Below are 22,102 nucleotides of genomic sequence, written 5' to 3' on the forward strand. Positions count from 1 at the left end.
TCCTAATAAGTTTTTATCAAATAATGGATTTTTATCCCCAAAACTTAAGTCTTTGCCCTTGTCAAATACTGGGTAACTCTATTCATTTGTTATTGTAAATTGCATGTTCACTCCATTCCACTGATTTACTTTTCTATTTTTTAGCCAGTACCAGATACTTTTGACAATCACTGCCTTATATTATAGTTTGAAATCTGGTACTGATATACTTCCTTCTTTTATATTTTTTCCATTAATTTCTTAGATATTCCTGATCTTTTGTTCTTCCAAATGAACTTTGTTATTTTTTCTAGCTCTGTAGAATAATTTTTGGTAATTTAATTGGGGTGGCATTGAATATATAAATTTTGGCAAAATTGTCATTTTTATTATATTGACCCTGCCTTCCCATTCACAATTAATATTCCTCCATTTATTTAAATCTGATTTTGTGTACAAAGTTTTTTATGGTTTTGCTCACGTAGATCCTGGGTTTGTTTTGATGGGTATATTCCCAGATATTTTATACCATCTAGAATTATTTTAAATGGGGTATCTCTAGCTAGCTTTTCCTGCAGGATCTTATTGATAATTTATAGGGGTGATGATTTATGTGGGCTTACTTTGCATATCCTGCTACTTTGCTGAAATTATTATTTTAATTAACTTTCTGTTGAGTTCTTAAGTATATTTCATTTCAAGTATATAAGTATTTATTTTATAATATATTTAATTTTCCAAGTATATCATCATATCATCTGCAAAAAGAGTGAGTTTTATTACATCACTCCATATTCTAATTCCTTCTTTTCCTTCTCTTATTGCTAGAATTTCCAATACAATATTGAATACTGTTAGTGACAGTCAGCATCCTTGTTTTACACCTGATCTCACTGGGATGACTTCTAGCTTATTCCCATTACAAATAAGGCTTGTTAATGGTTTTCGGTAAATGATTCTTATCAATTTAAGGAAAAGTTCATTTATGCCTATAAAGTATTTTTAATAGAAAAAGAGTATTGTACTTTATCAAATGCTTTTTCTGGATTTATTGACTTTTCATATGATTTTTGTTACTTTTGTTATTGACATAATCAACTACGTTAATAGTTCTGCTTATTTTAAACCATCCCTGCATTCTTGGCATGAATCCCCCTTGGATGTAATGTATAATCTTTGCAAAATATTGCTGTAATCTTTTAGCGAGTATTTTATTTTAGAATTTTTGCATCCATATTCATTAATGAAATTGGCCTATAATTTTGTTTCTCTGTTTTTACTTTTCCTGGTATAGGGATCACTATCATATTTGTTTCACCAGAGGAGCTTGGTAAGATCCTTTCTTTGCCTATTGTTCCAAATAACTTATTTAATATTGGAATTAGCTTGTCTTTAAATGTTTGATAAAATTCACTTGTAAATCTGTGTGGTCCTGGTGCTTTTTTCTTAGGAAGTTCATTTATGGCCTGTTCAGTTTCTTTTTCTAAAAGAGGTCTGTTTAGGGATTCCATTTCTTCTTAGGCTAAACTGGGCAGTTCGTGTTTTTGTAAATATTCTTCCATTTCTCTTAAGTTGTTAAATTTATTGGCATATAATTGTGCAAAAATAACTCCTTATAATTGCTTTAGTGGTATATTCATCCTTTTCATTTTTAATACTAGTAACTTGGTTTTCTTCTCTTTCTTTCTTTAATCCTATTAACCAATGGTTTACCTATTTTATTGATTTTTTCAAAATGCCAACACTTAGTTTTCTTTATTAATTCAATGGTTTTCTTACACTCAATTTTACTAATTTCATCTTTAATTTTTAGTGCTTCCTTTATTTGTGGCAGAAAGAGGGTTGTTTTAATTTTGAACTGAGGTCACTCTTTGAGCCACAGAGTTTGCTAGTGTCCTGAACTGAGGAGAGCAGTCTGGAGAATATAGTAATGAAGCATGCTATACCAGGTATCATAGGAAAAGCAGAGAAAGAAGAGAGAATTCAAAACCTAGCTAACATATGGCAGCTAGGTGGGCACAGTGGATAGAGCACTGGCTCTGGAACAGGAGGACCTGACTTCAAATATGGCCTCACATACGCAATAGCTGTGTGATTCTGGGCAAGTCCCTTAACCCCAATTGTATAAAAAAAAGTAATTAATATAAAGGTTTCCATTTAATAAGATGAAATTTGATAGAGTTAAAATGTAAAACCCTTCATTTAGGTTTAAAAACACAACTTCACTTGTAGATGATGAGAATGTGCTTAGAAATGTGTTTTTTAGTGGACAGCAAACCTGGTACAATTAAATCCTGTGATACAGGTCCTAGGTCTAGACTTCAAAGGGAACTTAGAGGCCTCTAGTCCAAGCCCCTCTTTTTACAGATGAGGAAATATTAGGCTGTGCTCCCAATAACAGTGTCGTACAATCTTGGGTTGCATTTAAAAAGTAAAAATGTTCCACTGAGTGGTTAGGCTACAATCTGAAGTATTAAGTTCTGTTCTATATACCACATTGAAAAGCTATGCAACAAGGTGGAGGATTAGACATTTTCTCTGCTTCCCATGACCTTTCAAATCTCTCCAAAATATGAACTATACACCAATCTAATTTGTTCAGAGTGAATAATTTCTTAGATAAACCACTGTAGTCTGTTTGACAAGATTCTGTTAAAATATTTTTGAGTTCATTAATTATGTTGGTATGTAGTTTTCATTCTGTGGTTTATCTTCCCCTCATTTAGGTATTAGGACTATATTTGTCTTATAAAAGAATTCTGGCAGTGCTTTGTTTCTCAATTTTTGAGAATAATTTATGGAGTTTGGATACTGATTGTTCTGTAAAAGTTTGATAGAATTTTCTGTGCATCCATCAGGACTAGAAGATTTTTTTTCTTTGGTGGCACCTTTATAGATAAATTAATTTCCTTTTCTGAGATTGGGTTACCTAAAATCTCCATTTGGGCTTCTGATAGTTTGGATATTTTATACTTTTGAAGGTATTCCTCTTTTTTATGTTCTCAGTTTTAAAAAAATTTTTAATTTTTTAAATTAAAGTTTTTTTATTTAATTTTTATGATTTTTATATGTTCTAATGATTTTATAATTTTTATTATCTTTTATATTTTAATTTTTATAATATTATTTTGTATAATACGCTCTGATTATTCTTTTTTTATTTCTTCTGATTTTGTTCTGATTTCACCTTGTTTGCTTATTTGGTTAATTGAATTTTCTTCTCTCTTTTTAAAAATCAGATTAGTTAATTATCAATCTTATTGGTCTTTTCAAGAACTCAGCTTTGAGCCATACCACACAGGATAGGCCTTGTAACGCATGAGGCCTCACCATATATAAAATCTTCTATTTGTTTTTCAAAGCTCTTCATAACTTGCCAAGCTCCCCCCTTTCCTGTCTTCTCTCTCTTGTTCCTGGCACAGGATACTCCATTTTCTGATTGTAGGAATTTTCGTTGTTTGTTCCCTGTGCCTAGAATTCTCTACCTCCTTATTTCTACCTCCTGACCTCCCTGACTTCCTTCAAGTCCCAGACAAAATCCTACCCACCTCCTTCTTACATGTAGGGTAAATGAAGTGTTCCCCAAAGTACCTCCTCAGGTCGGGCGCCAGGCTCTGCTGACCCTGAGATGAGTGATAGCAACTGTACTATTGAAGTCTTACTTCCCAGAGATCAGGTTTAGAAGCCTCAGCCTACTGGGCTTTCTTTTACAAAAACCAAGATTGGTTCCAGGAAAAGCAACTTGGAGTGGGGGAGGGGGAACGATTGGTTTCCTTCCTCTTTTCTAACTCATTCTAAAAGCCTCAGTTAGGTCACATCCTGTCCCAGTGTACAGTGGACAGTTCAGTTCTACTGGTCTATTTCACCCCAGCAGAATGCAGCTGTTGCTACTGCCATTTTCGCTGCTTTTGGGTGAGTTATGGTTTCACTGAGTAGTCAGGTCCCTGGGACTAGCAGAGACCATTTCCAAGTCCAGATAAGAGCATTGATCTCTTTGAGGGGTTGGGAGGATGGGAAGGACATCGTCTTTGACTGGACATAGCTGGGGAAGAGAGGGTAGACTATGTCCTTGGGTCATGATGGCTCCCGTTTAAATGAGACTTTTAGGTTTACCAAGTACTAGACATATATTATCTCATGTGACATTCACAATAATCCTGTGAGTTTGGTGCTTTCATTATCCCCTTTTTTACAGGTGAAGAAAATGAACCTCAGAGTGGTTAAATGATATGCCTAGAGTCACACAGCTTGTCTTGGCAGGATTTGAATCTGATTTCCTAAATCCAAGTCCAGGGCTCTAACTACTATGTCTCAACCTCAGTTTTCTCTATCTGCAAAATAAGGCAGATGGAGTAGAAAATAACTAATATCTCATAGAGTTCTAAAATTATATGATTTCTTCCTAAGAATTTCTAACCTTCTGGATTGAAATTCAGCGTTGTTGCTGTTTTCTGTGCTTCTAGGATCATAGCAAGTAGGCAGTAAAAAAGGAAGGTAGATGGTGCAGTGGAAATGGGGCTGGGCTTGGCATCAGGAAGACCTGAGTTCCAATCCAGCCTCAGACATTTACCAGCTGTGTGACCCTGGGCAAGTCACTTAACCTCTATTTGCCTCAATTTTCTCATCTGTATAATGGGGATAATGACTTGCAAAATTGTTGTGAGGATCTAATGAGTTTGTAGTTATCTAGCAATCAGCACAGTACCTGGCACGTAGTAAAGCACTCCATCAATGTTATTATTATCAGCAAGGTGGGCAGAGGAGTTGAGGACAATGGGACAAGATACTAAAGGGAGGAAGGTCATTTCATGTTTCTGTAAAAGACAATTCATAGAGCAGCCTGAGAAAAACATGCTCCAGGTGCTCTGTGCTTCCCCCTGCCCTTTGCTGACTTCTCCTCTCTTTTTCTTATAGCTCTGGCTGGCAAGAAAGCAGGTGAGTTTGCTCCTCTATTTCTCAAAATAACAGAATTCTCAGAGCCTAGCTACTACAGAATGTCACAAAGAAAGAACAGGATCAGCAATTTCTGCTCTCAATAGGGTTTCACTTTCTGTTTTTCTGATCAGATTCCCATTGGAGTCAACCCAGAAAAATGGTGCCCAAAGCCCCTTTTCCTACATTTGTCCAAGTCTGGCTATGGGTTATAAGTGGGAGCTCACTTGTCTTCCAGAGCTGACTGAGGACACTTTCCTTCTCTTCTCTCTACCATCAGCAAGCCTCTCCAAGTCAGTAGTGACCCTGCACCCACCATGGTTCAGGGTGCTCCAGGATGACTCTGTAACTCTGAGGTGTGAAGGGTCTGGCACCCCTGAAAACAGCTCCACCCGTTGGCTCCACAATGACACGATTATTCCAGTCCAAATCCAAGACTACAAAATCATAGCCAGCATCAACCACAGTGGGAAGTACCAGTGCCAGAGAGGGCAGTCTGCTCCCAGTGATCCTGCGAGGCTAGAAGTCTTCCCAGGTGAGTGAGGGGCCCTGCAGTTAACCAGCCTGTTAACTGCCAAGCTTCATGGATTCTATACACAGATTCCACTCATACTTACATGCTGGTGAACAGAGCTAAAAAACATTATACAAATAAATTTCCTTGATTTCCCCATCCTCACCCCAGCTACTAGTGTTCTCACCTGTAAAAAAAAATATAAAAGTAATTTTATTTATATATGTAATACATAATTTAAAGTATGATAAAATGATTATTTTATTTATGCATAATATGGTTATGAGAACCCCATCCCCCAACCCTAGTCAAAAAAAAAAATTAAACTATGCAGGTCTCCTACTTAACCCTAAAGTAGTGATGTAAACAAGGTGTTGGAAAACAAGACACTGTGACCATTTTTGTCTTAAGTACATTTCTCTGAATCAGTTTCTTTCAGGTCTTCTCAAAACTGTTCATGTTTCTGCTCCTTTCCACAAAGAAAATTGTCCAAATCTAAAAGGGGAGTGTAGCTTGAATATACTTATTTATATGTGCAAAATTTCTCCTCTGTAGACAGTAAGCCCTTCAAAGATGAGCCATTCATTTTTATCTGTGCTTCCCTCTGTGCCTAATACAGCCCATAGCAAGCATTCAATAAATGACTGCCAATTGATTAAACAAATGACCCCGCCTTGCCAGCTTCATAAAAAAGCAGATCCAGACCATCAGATGGGAGATACCTGAGCTTCCCTCCTATCTCCCTCATCATTCAAACCATCCTTCTTACCTGACTTAGAGAAAATGATCCAACACCTCCTTTCCCAAATTAATCCCATCATCTGTGCTCTTCATCATTTCTCCTGGAGATATTACTGGTTCATCATTTCTCTTGTGTCTTTAATGTCTCTTTCTATCAGACCTTTCTCCTCAGCCTGCAAACAAGCTGGTCCTGCCTGCCTTAAAATATTGTTCCCCAGACAGTACTACACACTTAATCTACAATCCTGTCACTTTCCTTTCACCACCAACCTTCTCAGAAAAGTGATCTATACTCCCTGTATCTTTTTTTCCTCCCAGCACATAGAACACTCACACCTCAATCTGTCCCCAGTCAGACTTCTGCCCACAATTATCCAGTGAAATTGCCTTCTTACAGTTCTCCAGCAGCTCTCATGAGTTAAATCCAGTCCCCTTTTCTGGGTCCTTTTCCTGCTTCATTTCTCTGCAGCATTTGACAGTATTTACCATCCATTGTCTTGCCTGAAACTTTCCTTATTGTTAACTTCCATGAGATGCCACAGTTATGGTGCTCCTCATTTCAGTTCTGGCTCTTTCTTTTGGCCTCCTTCCTCTTTCCAATCCCTAGATGAAGATGATCCTCTAGGATTTTTTTTTCTTTTTTCCTCATCTTTAATTCTCAATGAATGGGAACTTATCCATGCTCAAGACTTTAATTAAAATCTCTATGTAGGTGACAATGCAGTTCAATGGAGAGAACACTGGAGATGATCCCAAGACCAACCAGTCTGTGTTCTTGATTCCATCACCTCTAGTCTCTTATAGAAGCTTGTCCCTTTGACTATCCTTTCTCTCTCTCTCCCCCTAATTTTTTAAAATATTTCCTTACCCATCAGCACCCTCTCTGCTGAAGTCTCCTCACCGTTAAAAATTCCCTTAACTTTACTATCCCTAACAAGCTATTCTACATCTCTGCTCTTTCACAGCCAAGGTCCTAGAAAAAAATGTTCACCATCTCCCTCCACTTCTTCTCAGAGGTGGGAAGATCCTTGGGTATGGAACATTATATGTGATGTGACATGTTTTTGATATATTAGTTGCATTTACTTACATTTTTTCTCTTCTTTTTTTTAATGAAAATTCTTTGCTATAAGGGATACTTTGCAGATATAGTGGAAGGGATACAGGCAGAAAACAAGGCAAAGTTAAAAAACAAAAGAGACTAAAAACCTTTTTTTGTTTTTTAAAGACAAAACTGTCTACCTTTATCTACACTTTCTCATGACGTTTGCTTCTCAAACATTTACAGTTTCACTTCTGCCCCATCATTTGACTGAAACTGCTCTCTCCGAAGTTACTAATGATCTAACATAGTACCATGCAAGGAGCTAGCATAGTACCATGTGATGAACACTGGCTTCACAGTAAGAATGAACTCATCCTTCCATGCAAGCTGACAATCTCTACTGCCTTGGGCAAGTGATTGGGTCTCCATTTTCTCATTTGCAAAATAGGATTGGATTAGACAGCTTCTGAGGTTCCTTCTAGACCTATCATCTTTTTTTTTAAAGTCCCCATCCTTCTTGACCTCTCTGTAACACTGCATACCCTTGTCCACACCACCCTTCCGGCTACTTTCTCCCCTCTGGGTTTTTGTAATACACTTCCTTCTGGGTTATCTTCCTCCTTGCTAAATGATCTTTCTCAGTATCCATGTTGTTTGGGATGCATCCAAGGATTCTCTACTGTGCCCTTTTCTCTCTCAGCACTGTCTCCATGATCTCATCAGCTCCCATGGGTTCTTTCTATGCAACGTCTCCTAAATCTACATATTATACCCTCAACTCTTTCCTGAGGTTGAGCTTCCACATCTCCAGCTGCCTGTTAGATAGCTCTATCTGGATGTATCAGAAGCTGATCTACTGAATTCATTCATTTTGCCCCCTAAACTCATCACTCCTTCTAATTTCCCTACTTCTGTCAAGGGCCTTACTTTGATTTGCAATATAGAAGTTATCCAGGACTCTTCACTTTCCTCTCTCACCTCCTAAATCCAATCACTTCTCTAGTTTACTGATTCTAACTTCACACTTGTCCCTTTTCTACTCACATGACTATATCATTCTAGTTCTGGATTGCAATAGCCTCCTATAGTCTCTCCTGTCTCCCTTTCACGTTCCACATAGAGGCCATACTGATGTTCTTAAAACCATAGGTCTGACCATGTCAGTCCACAGCTCAACAAGCTTCCATGATTCCATTAACCTACGAAAATACGGATGAGATAGAAACTTCCCTGCTTAGCATTTAAATCCCTTCATATCTGGCTTTAAACTATCTAGACTGATTTAATGTTGCCCCTCCTCATAGACTCTGTATTCTAGTCAAAGTGGCCTACTTGCCATTCCCTATACACAACAGCCAGCTCTCACCTCTGTGATTTTGGACCAGTTGTCCCCCATGCCTGAAACATTCTTCCTCTTACCTTTGCTCCTTGGAATCCTCTCTCTCATCAAGACCAACCTCAAGTGCCACCTCCTTTAGGAGTTCTTTTCTGATTGCCCTAATTGTTTCTGCTCCCCTCACCCCATTTGCTTTTTGGAGAGTTTGTATTTTCTTATCTATATACACGTTGTTTTCCCCCAGTAGACATATAAGCTCTTTGAGGGAAGGCAGGATTGTTTCACTTATGTCTTTGTACCTTCAGTGCCTTGCACATGGTAAATGCTAAACTAATGCTTCTTAAATTGAATTTTAAAATTTAATTTGACCACAAAGATCCTGGGATTTGCTCCCCAGAATGTACAGATGGATGTTATGTTGTGTTTCCATTAATGCATTTCTTTTATTTTCTAAAATTCTGAACCTAATGGATATCCCCAAAATAAACATTTTCATATGTGAAATAGAACAGAAAAAAGATTAAATGTGAAAGCACATATCTCTGTTATGTATAGTTTGCTTTCAAAAAGTATGTAAGAAATTCAATGTGTTATTTTAAAAGCTATCCTATTTCTTTGTGTTTCCTTCTGAACTTCATTCTGTTCCCTTTTATGCATTAAAACATGTCCAATAACCATTTTTCTTTCTTTTCTTCTTCTTTTTTTTTTTTTGCAACACTCCTGATAGCTCTCTTTTCTCTCCAGATCCCACCAGGAAAAGAAGAAAAACACAATCTTTATAGCAAAGATATATAGTCAAGGAAAACAAATCCATACATTTGCCATGTTTGAAAATGTATGTTTCATTCTGCACCTTGAATCCATCTCCCCTCTGTCAGAAGAGAGATAGCATCATGCATTTATTTCTACTTCTATATACTTTTTCATATACTTTGATCTTTTCGCATGGGTGTCTATGTTATGATCCTATTAAATTGGGAGGTCTTCAGGGGCAGCAAGGTTGTGTTTTTATAGCCTCCTATAGCACCCAGTCAATGCTGACATTTTTTTTTGTCCTGGGAACTTTCCATCTTGCCCCATCCCAATCTAGAATGACTTGAGACTCTACTTTGAGTTGAGCCTGCTAGATTCTTGGTCTTTGTTCATCTTTTCAGACTGGCTGGTACTCCAGACCTTGAAACTGGTTTATATGAAAGGGGAGCCCATGGTACTGAGGTGCCACAGCTGGCAAAACAAAAATATGTCTAAAGTCATATACTATCACAATGGCGAAGGAATTAAGTTTTTTCAACGTAATTCCAACTTTTCCATCAACCAAGTGAACTCTACTCACAGTGGAGATTACTTCTGTTCAGCAAACATAAAAAATAGGAGTAATGAGAGCTCAAGAGTGGTGAGAATTACTGTCCAAGGTAAGATACACCCAAACAGGAAAGAATGAAGGGTTTGGGACTTTGAATGAAGGTGACTTTGGAGGATGGATCTGGAGAGGGTTTATGATAGTTTTGGAGTACTTCCCATCACTGTGAATTTCCTTTCTTGCTACCAGCACAAAGGCTGAAAGTAACCTGCATTGGTTGACTATTTTATTTGTATCTAAGTTCCACAAAGGACTTTTTGGGATGTGGGGCATCATTCATTCAGATGTGACTGCAAAGGAACAGAAGTTATGCCTCTCCCCTCATTCCCCAACTCTGGATTCCTCCATTGAAAGGAATAACTTTGCCTTCCCATGCAACCCACTCCATCTTTTAGAATCCTGTTCCAATGCTTCCTGATTCAACCAAACTCACAATCATTTGGACCAGAATAACTTTAGCATGAATTCTTGCAACTTATTCCCTCGTTCTCAGGGTGAATGATCAGGTGCTTGTCCCTTCTGGTGAAATCCTGAATTCCTGAATCCTAGAAAGACCAATAGGAGTTCATCTTTTGAGTCTGTGGGCCCAGACAAAAGTTCTTTCCATCTTATCGCATGAAGAAGAAAATATCACATGGGGCTAGATAGAAGATCAAAGAACTTTAATCCAAACTTATAGTAATAATAGTATTATAATAAATAGTAATAAATAAGAGCAGCAACAATAAGAAAACTGATGTCACATATTACAAAATTCAAGTGCAGCATGAGTACAGCGTAGGTGCAGCACCACACTCTTATCATGTTCTCTCTCTCCTCCTTCCCCACCCCTGGGCTAGGAGAGACCCTCAGAATACTTCTTGGCTGAGACTCTTAGCATCAGGTCACTTTAAGGATTCAAGCAGTCTTCCCTCTGGGGATCTCACAGTAACCCTCCCAAACCCCAGGCCCAAGGACAGATGGCCTCCTTCTCTTTCTTTCTCCTTTAGGAAGTAAATGCTTGGTGGATATTTGTTGACTTGATTTGCTGATTCACTAGGATTTTAATGGTTCTTCCTCCTTCCTCTTACTTTTGTACAAATATAGATCCAAGTCTTCCTTCCTGGTACTATTTCTCTTTCTACCTTGTGATGGGAATTCTGTTTGCGGTGGACACTGGTCTGTACTTCACACTTCAGAGAGAGGTCAAGGGCTAAAAGAAGAACACAAGGCGCCCTTTAACCAGATGGCATTAAGAACCCGAGGATGACTAATTCATCAGCCTGTGAAATGACTAGGGTCTTGGCATAGCAGTGACCCATTCATCTCTGTCTACTTCCTCTTCTCCTAGTCCTCATCCTTCTTAGTCCTTTCCTGAAGGCATCAGTGGATGATTCCTATCAAGCTTGGGATGAGGACTCTTCCTTATGCCTGACCTCCAGTATCTCTTTGTCTTCAGAAGATAGAGGTGTCTGTGAGCTCCAGGCAAAGTAGTAAGCTTCAGCTAGCACCCTTCTTATGGCTGAGTTCCTAGCAGCTCAGGGCTACAGTGCACCATTACTGACTCTCTCTTAGACACGGAAGGACACTACAAATGTACGAAATCATTTTATAAGTATTATGTTAAATATTATTACTTTTGTAAATAAGCAAATAAATTTCTGGGACAGTAACAATTGAACATTTTGTCTGCATATGTCTGTTACATGGGTGATTTGAAGATAATTCACCATATCTGTCTTGGAGAGTTGTAGATACTGGGGGTTTGATGAAAAGTGAAAGACAATAAAAGAATTGTGAAAGTTAAGGCAGTACAGTTGAATAAGAGACTGGGTCAAGGGATCCTATAAGTATCCTAAGACCCGCAGAAGAGACCACCACATCCATCAGAAAATAGTATGTCTATACCTCCTCCCCTACAGCAGAGAGGAGTGGGACCACAAGGCCAGAATGTTGTATATATGGCAGAAAAGTTTTCCTTAGAAGATATTTTTATTTGATTGCTTTTCTTTGTCAGAAGGGAAGAAAATGACTACCATGTAAAGACAAAGTACATCAATAATAGAAAATAAATTTTTAAAAAACATGTATCCAGACTGATTTCCAACTTAATTGTACAGCCTGACCCTACTTAAGATTGCCATGTTCCTGGCTGTACTTCAACCCCAATATCATCTCATTTCAAAGGAGACTCCCAGAATCCCCTTTGAATCCATTTACTCAATAAATATTTATTTACATTTCCTGTGTGTAAGACACTATGATAATCACTGTTGGAGATGCAAAAATGAGACCTTATCCCTAATCCTACAGGTTGATGACATCACAATTTCCATAAAGTAGTGAGGATTGCAACCAGATTTTAGGATGTTAAGGAATGGGTGGTGAGAAAGTAGAGTCAGTTTATTTACCCTACTCCTTTGAGAAGTTCACCAGTAAATAGGAAAGAAATAAAATGAGAGAATAAGCATTTATTAAGTGCCTACTATGTATCAAGCACCATGTTAAGTATTTCTCATTTGATTGTCACAACAATCCTGGAGGGGTAGGAATTATTATTATACTCCTTTTACAAATGACGAAAGCGAAACAGACAAAGGTTCATTCATTGATTTTCTTGAGGTCAGATTTGAGATCTGAAGTCAAATCTGAACTCAGGTCCTCTTCACTCCAAGCCCACTACTCTGTCCACTTTACCACTTAGTTGCCTTTAGGTGAGAAGCTAGAGGTTCAAGCAGAGTTGAGCATAAAGTTTTAGTTTTAGTTTTAAAATGAGGAAAAGTCATGTGTGCTTGAAAGCAAAAGAGAAGGAGCGAGTAAAAGGGAAGGGATTAAAGTAGAGGAAATAAATGAAAGGAGCAAGATGTTGGAGAAGATAGGAGGGAATGAGCTTAACCTTAGAACTGAACAGGAAACTCCAAGACAAATATTTCAGAGGTGAAAAACAGAAAGAAAGGTCCTGTCTATACCAAAATATTTACACCAAGACTTTCCGTGAGAGCAAAGACCTGTTAATAGAGTCCCATAATAAGGGAATGTTAAACTAAATGAATTTTATTTAGCCGCAAATATAATGAATATGATGAATTCAGAGAAGCATTAAAGAGACATTTCAATATATGAACTGATGCAGAACAAAATAAACAGAACCAAACATATATATGCCTCTGCATATCTGTGTGCATAGACACATCCACATATATGTACATGTGTGTGTGTATGTATATATACATAAATATGAGCATGTTAGGAGATATTTTAACTGGTTTCAGTTTGCCTGCCACATGTTTGGGAGGAGTGAGTGAATGAACAGCCAGAACCATCAGCCTTTTCAAAAGGTCCAAGGTGGTTCTCACTGTCCCTACTACATTTTTGTGTGTAGGGAGGAGGTTGGGGGCCATGGTGATTCCTTCCCTTATGGCATATAATGCCATAAGTAAAAAGGGAGAAGTATTTCTTTCTGTCTGAGAAATGGAATGTCCTTGGCCTGTTTATTCTTTTCCATTCTAGATTCAGAGGGAAAAGTCTTCAATCTGTATTAAGAATTTGAGTTTCATCAGCACAGGCATCAGAATCCAGTCTAGGTGTTGCAGCCAGCAGTGTCAATGACATGAGGTACAAGGAACAAGGAGCTTCTTTGGGAGAGACCATCAAGGCTCTGGCCCATAGGGAGGACTCACCTGGAAGTGTTTTTGGCCTTCAAATAAACTGAACGGGCCTGATGCTATGTAAAGACTGAGCTCATTCAGAGTTATCAGCTTCTACCTAAGTGTGGCAAGCACTGCCTTAATTCTCGTCTTGTTGCATCATCTCTTTAATGCTTCCTTGTAGTGTGGAAGAAAAATTCAACACACTGCCCTTTGTACGTAAGTTGGTCAAGACATTTTTTAAATTAAACTATTCTAAGTCTAAGCTCTCCTGGGGGGCCACTAGTATTCAGAGTGCAGGCCCTGAAGTCAGGAAGACTTGAGTTCATATTGAACCTGAGAATCCTAATAGCTTTTTGTCTCTGGGCAAGCCACTTAGCCTCTGCCTCAGTTTCTTTAACTCTAAAATAGGGATCAAATGGCACATACCACACAAGGTTGTTGTGAAGATCAAATCTTGTAACATTTGTAAAATGCCTAGCCCAGTGCCTGGCACATTGTAGGTACGTATTAAATGTGTATTCCTTTCCTTCCTTGCTTAGAGAAAGAGAAAATAAAAAGAGAAAAAAATCTGTCCTTCCTCAGAACATTCCTCCCTGACACCAACCATTTTCACTCACGATTTAAAATATTTCCCCCCAAAGACAAAACTCCACAATAAGACAAAACATAATTTCAGTGCAGGACTTAGTTTCACAAATGAGAAGGAAATATGGATAAGCATTCCTCATTCTAGTGGAACCATGGACTTCAGAATAAAGTACTATCTAATATGATTTTGTAATACGTAGCCTAAAGAAGCAATAGGTTATGGGGAAAGGGGGGAAGGGAGTCTTACTGTGTTTCCTCACAAGTTAAATCATATGGCCTTCTGTTTTTCGACAGCACTGTGGCATAAGGAAGTCCCTCATGGGAGGACATAGGGTTCCAGTTAACCCTTGCTTTCTGTGACTAGGTTCACAGTCATACTCCTCCAATGTAAGTTCTGTTGTCAGTAGGTTATGTCCTTGTCCAGGTACCCAGTTTATGTCTTATGTCTAAAGAGATGCCTGTGGGTCAGCCAGAGATCGTAGGGCTTAGATACTGAGAATAATATGTAAGACAGTGGGATTCAGGTCAATGCAAAGGGGAGTGAGAGAAAGGGGCCTGATTTACAATTCACAAACGTTAACATAGGGGATAACTCACATAAGAAGTGGGATTGCATCTGGGAGCACAGAGACAGGAGTCCATTCAACAGGAAGGACATACTCCTGCAAGAAAGTGTGTTCTTGCTAGAGGGGAGGGTGTACCCTCTGAGGTACTTTGCTGAGAATGGAGTTCTTATACTCCAATTTTGGGTGGCATCCCTAAAGCTGTCTTATTTGTATATCAGGGCCAGGGCAAAATATTATTTTTAGAAATATTGTATATCAAGAAGAAAAATGAACTGGTGATGGACAAAATAGTCTTTTTCGGGCACATAACTATGCTAGCCTTAGACAAATATTACTGTCAGTACTTTTACACAAATATGTTGTATAAGCTTACAGCTTGTGTTAAGGGGAGACTGTCTAGATGGCCTCAAGACCATCAGACCTAATCTTATGGCAATGCTTTCCATGCATAGATTCTATAAGCTGTAGCCTTCCTTGAGGGACACTGTTATAGTGGTCTCAAGACTACCAGGCCTTATCTTATAATACCTTCCTACACACACACACACACACACACACACACACACACACACACACACACACACACACACACACCACACCCTATCCCTTTCAGCATTGTCTGACTCCCCTAATTCTTCTGTGAAGTTTCTTTAGTCCTAGCATACTAGAGTCCCCAAATCTCTATCTTCTCATTTTCCTAATCTGTTAGATGAAAGGGTTAGATTAGATGACCTCTAAGTTGTCTTTTATCTCTCAATCTATGATCTCTGAATGATTTTATACTCTTCAAGGGCTCCCCAATACTCCAAAACTGTTCACTTCATCCAGGGGACTAACCCCTCGAGGTCTGGTGATGAGCTATTGAGGTTGTCTTGATGAACAAACAAAAACTGAAACAGGAAAAAAAGAGGGAGAGGAAAAAAAGAAGGAAGAGAAAAAGAATGAATGAGGATGAGTGAGACAAGGGACAGAGACAGAGAGAGAAAGAGAGAGGGGGAGAGAGACAGACAAACAGAGAGAGAGAGAGAGAGAGAGAGAGAGAGAGAGAGAGAGAGAGAGAGAGAGAAGATGCAAGAACCCAGGCCCTGAGAGAGAAAACCCCTGTTAACTCAGCTTGATTCTTTCTATCAAAGGAGGCCCCAAATAGAAACCTTAACCCAACCCTTCTGAAAAAGAAAAAGCACACTCTCGTTTTCAGTTAGGAATAGATTGACTAGTGGTGGTGACTTGGGACTATGTAACTTGAAGGAATGTATGAAGTGAATTAGAATATTACAGAATAATAATAATAGCTAACATCTATATCGCACTTGCCTTGTGTGCTATGTACTTTACAATTATTATCTCATTTGGCCCTCACAACAAATTATCCCCATTTTACAGGTGACAAAACTGAGGCAAACAGAGGCTAAATGACTTGTCCATGGTCATATATCTAGTAAGTGTGCAAGGCTGGATTTGAACTCAGGTCTTCCTGACTCCAAGCCCTAATCTCCAGCCTCAATTTAACAAATTTTCCCAGAACCAAGAAAAAGCCAGTTCACCCTTAGCTGCCTAGGAGAAAAACTTTTCTCGTAATAGGACCATAGATTTAAATCTAAAAGAGACTTCGGTAATCAATTCCCTCACTTCACAGATGTGGAAATTAAAGTTCAGAAAGGAGAAACAATCTGTCCAAGGCTGTTTACACAGGTAGCAAGCATCAGAGATAGAATCAAATAATAGATCTTCCAGTTCCAGAGATTTTTTTGATGAACTTGGATGGGGAAAAAATTACATCATTATTTTCACTAACCTGTCACTGAAATTTAGCACTTCTTTAAATTATTTTTTAAAAAAACATTATTTGGAGAAGGAGTCTAGAGGATTCACCACACTGCCAAAGAGGCCCATGACGCAGAAACTCCTGTTCTAGTTTTTTGAAATTGTAAGGAGAGAATTGCCCCATTTAAGTGAATTAAAACATCCAAATCTAGACTTGTTAACATCAAAGATGTTATGATAAGAGCTGTAAGGTACAAGAAGGGAGTCTCTGTCAATAATGTCTGGTGTATTATTGCCTTGGTGTCATCGCTTCTATCAATGAGTGTGCTGGAGATGTTTGCCTGCTGGTTTGAGGCAGAGGATTCCCTGTGCTCCCTCTTTCATGATCTTAGAGTTTGTCCTGACCCCATGACTTATCAGATCAGACTTTGACTATCAAGCTAATCTCTCCCATTCTAAGAGAGTATGGATGGTAGGAACTGTACAAAAGAGAGAACCCCAACCAGAGAGGTCCATGAGAAAGTGGGAGAAAGGCAAGCAGCCAGCAAAAGAAGCAGGAAAGCTGGAGAAAAGGGAGTCACCAGAAGCAGCTCTGAACACACTGTAGGCAGCACCAGGAAATCATCAATGCTTGACTCCAAGATTGGGGCTCTGGAGCTAGATGGTTCATGAAGTATGTCTAGACAGTTACTGCATCACTGAAATGCTCCTGGACTACAAATCCAATGTGATGACTTCTCCATTTCCCTTCTCTTCTTTATTTCCCTCTCCCAAAGGACATGTGCCTGTTCCCAAAATTTATAGATTCTTAAAAGTTTATTTACCTTTTCTGCTGACTTTTTCTTTCAGTGTAGCTATTACGATAAATGCAGCTTAAGCATTGCATTACATATCTGTGTATAAACATATACATATACATCCATATATGTGTGTATATATACATATATATAATTTGAGAAAGGATATGTAGCATAAGGCCATGAGGGAACACCTGAGAGGGGAGAGAAAGAAATTTATATTTTTGCTATTTTGTCAGAAGAGTTGTTTTGCTGGGGGCTCAGAGCTGATTTAAAGAGTCATCATAACCATGTAACCATTGAGTGGGGTGGGGGTGGGAAGAGGGTCATGTGTTCCCAAATCCATAAGGAGTGTTCTAGGGCTATTTGGAGGGCTAGCTGACTAGATCAGACATTTGAGTCAACAGCACCTTAGAAAGGGTTGAATGATATTCCTTCTCTTTTTCCCGGACTTGGTTTGAAATGAAAACTCTTGTCAGAGGGAGCAGGTGGAGAGACAGTTACAGCCCAGGAGAAGAGTAGCCCTCACCACATAGGGTGGAGGTACACAGAGTGTTCTCACATATGCGTCATAGTACCACATCCTTACTAGAGATATAACCACTAGAAGACTGAAAATGAATAAATGCTATCAAGATTTTCAAAAGAGAAGAGAGAAGATGGCCTAGTAACTCAGATATCCATTCCAGGGAAAAAAATATTCTAGAATGGATTACTAAACGTATAATGTTTGAGAATTTAGAAGAGAATAAGAATAAGTGATGCCAAACTGACTGACAGAAGGAGGCTCTGTTTCAGATACTATTTTCAGAGGGGAGCATTTAGATAAAGATTCTGAAGACATGTAACCCACATCTAAGCCCAAGGAAAACCTGTTTTTTTTTTCATTCTTGTCTTCTTCAGTGATAGCATTTCCACCTTAGTTCTTCCATAGCCCTGGACAAATGTGATTAATGATGACTTAGAGCCTTTCTAATATATTGTATACTGAATTACACAATGAAGTCAGCTAAACCTCTAGATAGCCTGTAGGTTTTGGAACACATGACCTTCTTCTCCCAATACATCATGACTAAATTGACTCATCAAATCAAAAGACTTGTCCTTAAATCTCTCTTGTGCACAAACTTCTCTATGCTCTACCTCTGCAGACTCACAATAGTTTTAGTTTTAATAGTTTAATAGTTTTAAACTGCCAGCATCCTATCTGATACTAGGTCCATAATGAAATCCAGTACCCTGTCCCACAGGCATCTCAAGTTCAACATATCCAAAAATGGAGATCCTTACATTTCTCCCCCTCAAACCCTTCTTTAACCTTTTCTATTTCTATTGAAGTTACCACCATCCTTCTAGCTATCCAAGTCTACAACCTAGGAGTCATTCTTGATTCTCTTTCTCTCTCCTCCTATTCAATTAGTTGCATATCTAACTGATTCTAACTCCATTTTTCTCCTTCCCTTCAGTTGCATGACTACCACCCTAGTTTGAGCCTTCATCACATCTCAGCTAGGCTATTTTAGGATTCTCCTAATTGGTCTTTTTGTCAGTCTCTCCCTCATAATCATTTTCTCTTCTCTTTCCTGTCCACTCTCCACTTAGCTGTTAAATTGATAATTCTAAAATATAAATCTGACCATTTACTTAAGTCCCTCTTCAGTGATTATTAAATGCAATCGACTATGAACTGCCTTTACTTGATTCCAGATCTTCAAATTGCCTGAGGGCAATCGAAACCAGTTGAAAGGAGAACTCTCAAAACCAGTTACAAAAAGAAAGGAGCCCCAATTCTGACCAAATCTTACCACTTCCCAGCCTTCTCAAGACTTTCAGTTGTTATGCAAAAAAAGCTTACACGACAACTTCTCTATGCAGTTTCCTGTGGGATTCGCTTCCCGTTGAAGTGTATTTAACTTGCTCCTCTCAGGTCCTCTTGGACACTGCAGTCTTTTGGTGCTGCATAGTGGCCCTGTATTGCAATCCCCTTGTCCCTATTAAAGATCCTACTTTTTGCTAAGTTGACAAGACTCACTATTGCCTTTAGGATAAATTTTTAAAATATATACATAATATATATCAACTTGGAAATTATAGTTCTCAACAACCTGGCATAAGAAAGATAAGCTACGGATATCACTCACTTACTGAACCTGGTGTAAAAATAGGGACTTGGTCACAAGGAGAGGGATAAGGATCTAGTTCCCAGAATAATGTCAGAATTGTACCAGAAGTAAAATAAGAATAAGAAGCCATGTTGCTATGAGTCTAGAAAGCCTTATGTTTCTCTGGTACAATTGCATGAGGATGTGGCTTCCACTTGTATTATAACACTGTACAGACGTTGCACAAACTGATCTTCTCAGTTTTCCCTACACAAATATTCTTTTTTGCCTTTTCAGTAGCCCCAAACATCCAGAGGTCATAGTTAAGTTGAGGACTGAGTACTCATTTTGAACTGATCATAGACTTGTCCAAGTTGTCTTCCAAAATATATGTTCCTGGCCTCACAAGCAACAAACCCACACCCTGTGGCAGAGGATGCACTATAACTCAGTCACCTCAGAACCCACCCCTGCAAGTATCTTATTCCTTGTACAACTTTGCAACTGATGCCCTACCTGGGATACCCACAGTGGTTTTGCTTTTAGTTTTTCCTTTTTTCTCAGGGAGGAAGGCAAGGTGGAAGAAAGAGAAAATCGATTTTAGTTCGTTTAAAGAATGAAGATTTGTACCTAAAACCTTCTGCAAGTATTATATGCAATGGTGATAAGCTAATGCATTTCCAATAAGATCAGGGGTGAAACAAGGATGTCCATTATCACTACTATTAATCAATATGGTACTAGAAATGTTAGCTATAGCAATTAGTCAAGATAAAGAAATTGAAGGAATTATAATAGGCCAAGAAGAAACTAAGTTATCACTCTTTGCAGATGATAAGATGATATACTTAGACAATCCCAGAGATTCAAGTAAAAAATGACTTGAAACAAAAAACAACTTTGGCAAAGTTGCAGGTTGCAAAATAAACCCACACAAATCTTCTGCATTTCTCTGTATTAGTAACAAAGCCCAACAGCAAGAGATAGAAAGAGAAATCCCATTGAAAGCTAGGGCAGGTACTCTAAAATATTTGGGAGTTTATCTGCCAAAACAAACCCAAGGACTATATGAACACAACCCACAAGACACTTTTCACTTAAATAAAGTCAGATCTAAGTAAGTGGAAAAACATCAGTTGCTCATGGGTAGGCTGAGCCAATATAATAAAAATGACAATTCTACCTAAATTAATTTACTTATTCAGTGCCATACCAATTAAACTATCAGATAATTATTTTCTAGAGCTGGAAAAAATAGTATCAAAATTCATTTGGAAGAACAAAAGGTCCAGAATATCAAGGGGACTAATGAAAAGAAATGCAAGGGAAGGTGACCTAATGCTACCAGATCTCAAATTGTATTATAAAGCAGCAATTATCAAAACCACTTGGTACTGGCTAAGCAACAGAAGAGTAGACAAGTGGAATAGGCTACATACTCAAGACACAGTAGACAAAGAATTTAGCAATCTACTGTTTGATAAACCCAAGGACTCCAGCTTCTGGAATAAGGACTCACTGTTTGACAAAAATTGTTGGGAAAACTGGATAAAATTGTGGTGGAAACTAGGCATAGACCAATGCCTGACACCGTACACAAGAATAAAATCCAAATGGGTACGCAATCCAGGTGTAAAGATTGATACTATGGACAAATTGGTGGAGCAAGGAATAGTGTATTTATCAGATTTAAGGAGAGGGGAAGAATTTTTGACTAAAGAAGAGATAGAAAGCATTATGAAGTGCAAGATGGATAATTTTGATTACATTAAACTGAAAAGTTTTTGCATAAGCAAACCCAATGAAACCAAAATTCAGAGAGATGTAGAAACCTGGGAAAGAATTTTTTTAGGTGATGTTGGTGATAAAGGCCTCATTTCTAGAATATATAGAGAACTGAGTCAAATGTACGAAAATACAAGTCATTCCCCAATTGATAAATGATCAAAGGATATGAACAGGCAATTTTCAGAGGAAGAAATTAAAGATATCTATAGTCATATGAAAAAATGTTCTAAAACACTTTTGATTAGAGAGATGCAAATCAAAACAACTCTGAGGTATCACATCACACCTATCAGATTGGCAAACATGACAGAACAGGAAGATGATAAATGTTGGAGAGGATGTGGGAGAGTTGGAACACTAATACACTCTTGGTGGAGCTGTGAGATGATCCAACCATTCTGGAGAGCAGTTTGGAACTATGGCCAAAGGGCTACAAAAATGTGCATACCCTTTGACCCAGCAATAGTGCTTCTAGGACTGTATCCCCAAGAGATCATAAAAATGGGAAAGGGTCCCACATGTACAAAAATATTTATAGCAGCACTCTTTGTGGTGGTCAAAAACTGGAAATCAAGGGGATGCCCATCAATTGGGGAATGGCTGAATAAATTATGGTATATGAATGTAATGGAATACTATTGTGTTATAAGAAATGATGAATAGGAAGACTTCAGAGAGGCCTGGCAAGACTTATATAACCTGATGCTGAGCAAAAGGAGCAGAACCAGGAGAATTTTGTACACAGAAACAACCACAGTGTGTGAGGATTTTTTATGGTAGACTTGTAACTTCATTGCAAAGCAAGGACTTAAAAAATATTTCCAATGGTCTTCTAAGGCAAAATGCCTTCCACATCAAGAGAAAGAACTATGGAATTCAATCACAGAATGTAGCAGATCATTTTGTGTGTGTGTGTGTGTGTGTGTGTGTGTATTGCATTTTGGTTTGTTAGAAGATTACT

The 22,102-nt window shown here is 38.3% G+C and overlaps 1 protein-coding gene across 1 annotated transcript; it reads left to right on the plus strand.

The window, feature by feature from the left end:
• Window positions 1–3,804: 3,804 nt before the first annotated feature.
• On the plus strand, window positions 3,805–11,567 carry LOC140529858 (low affinity immunoglobulin gamma Fc region receptor III-like). The gene is made up of 5 exons (XM_072648830.1): window positions 3,805–3,891; window positions 4,894–4,914; window positions 5,192–5,446; window positions 9,702–9,959; window positions 10,994–11,567. Exons 1-5 carry the CDS (start codon window positions 3,855–3,857, stop codon window positions 11,101–11,103), a joined length of 681 nt encoding a protein of 226 aa, XP_072504931.1. The 5' UTR covers window positions 3,805–3,854; the 3' UTR covers window positions 11,104–11,567.
• Window positions 11,568–22,102: the final 10,535 nt, after the last annotated feature.

Source organism: Notamacropus eugenii, chromosome 2, assembly GCF_028372415.1.
Source record: "Notamacropus eugenii isolate mMacEug1 chromosome 2, mMacEug1.pri_v2, whole genome shotgun sequence".
Classification (NCBI taxonomy): Eukaryota; Metazoa; Chordata; class Mammalia; order Diprotodontia; family Macropodidae; genus Notamacropus; species Notamacropus eugenii.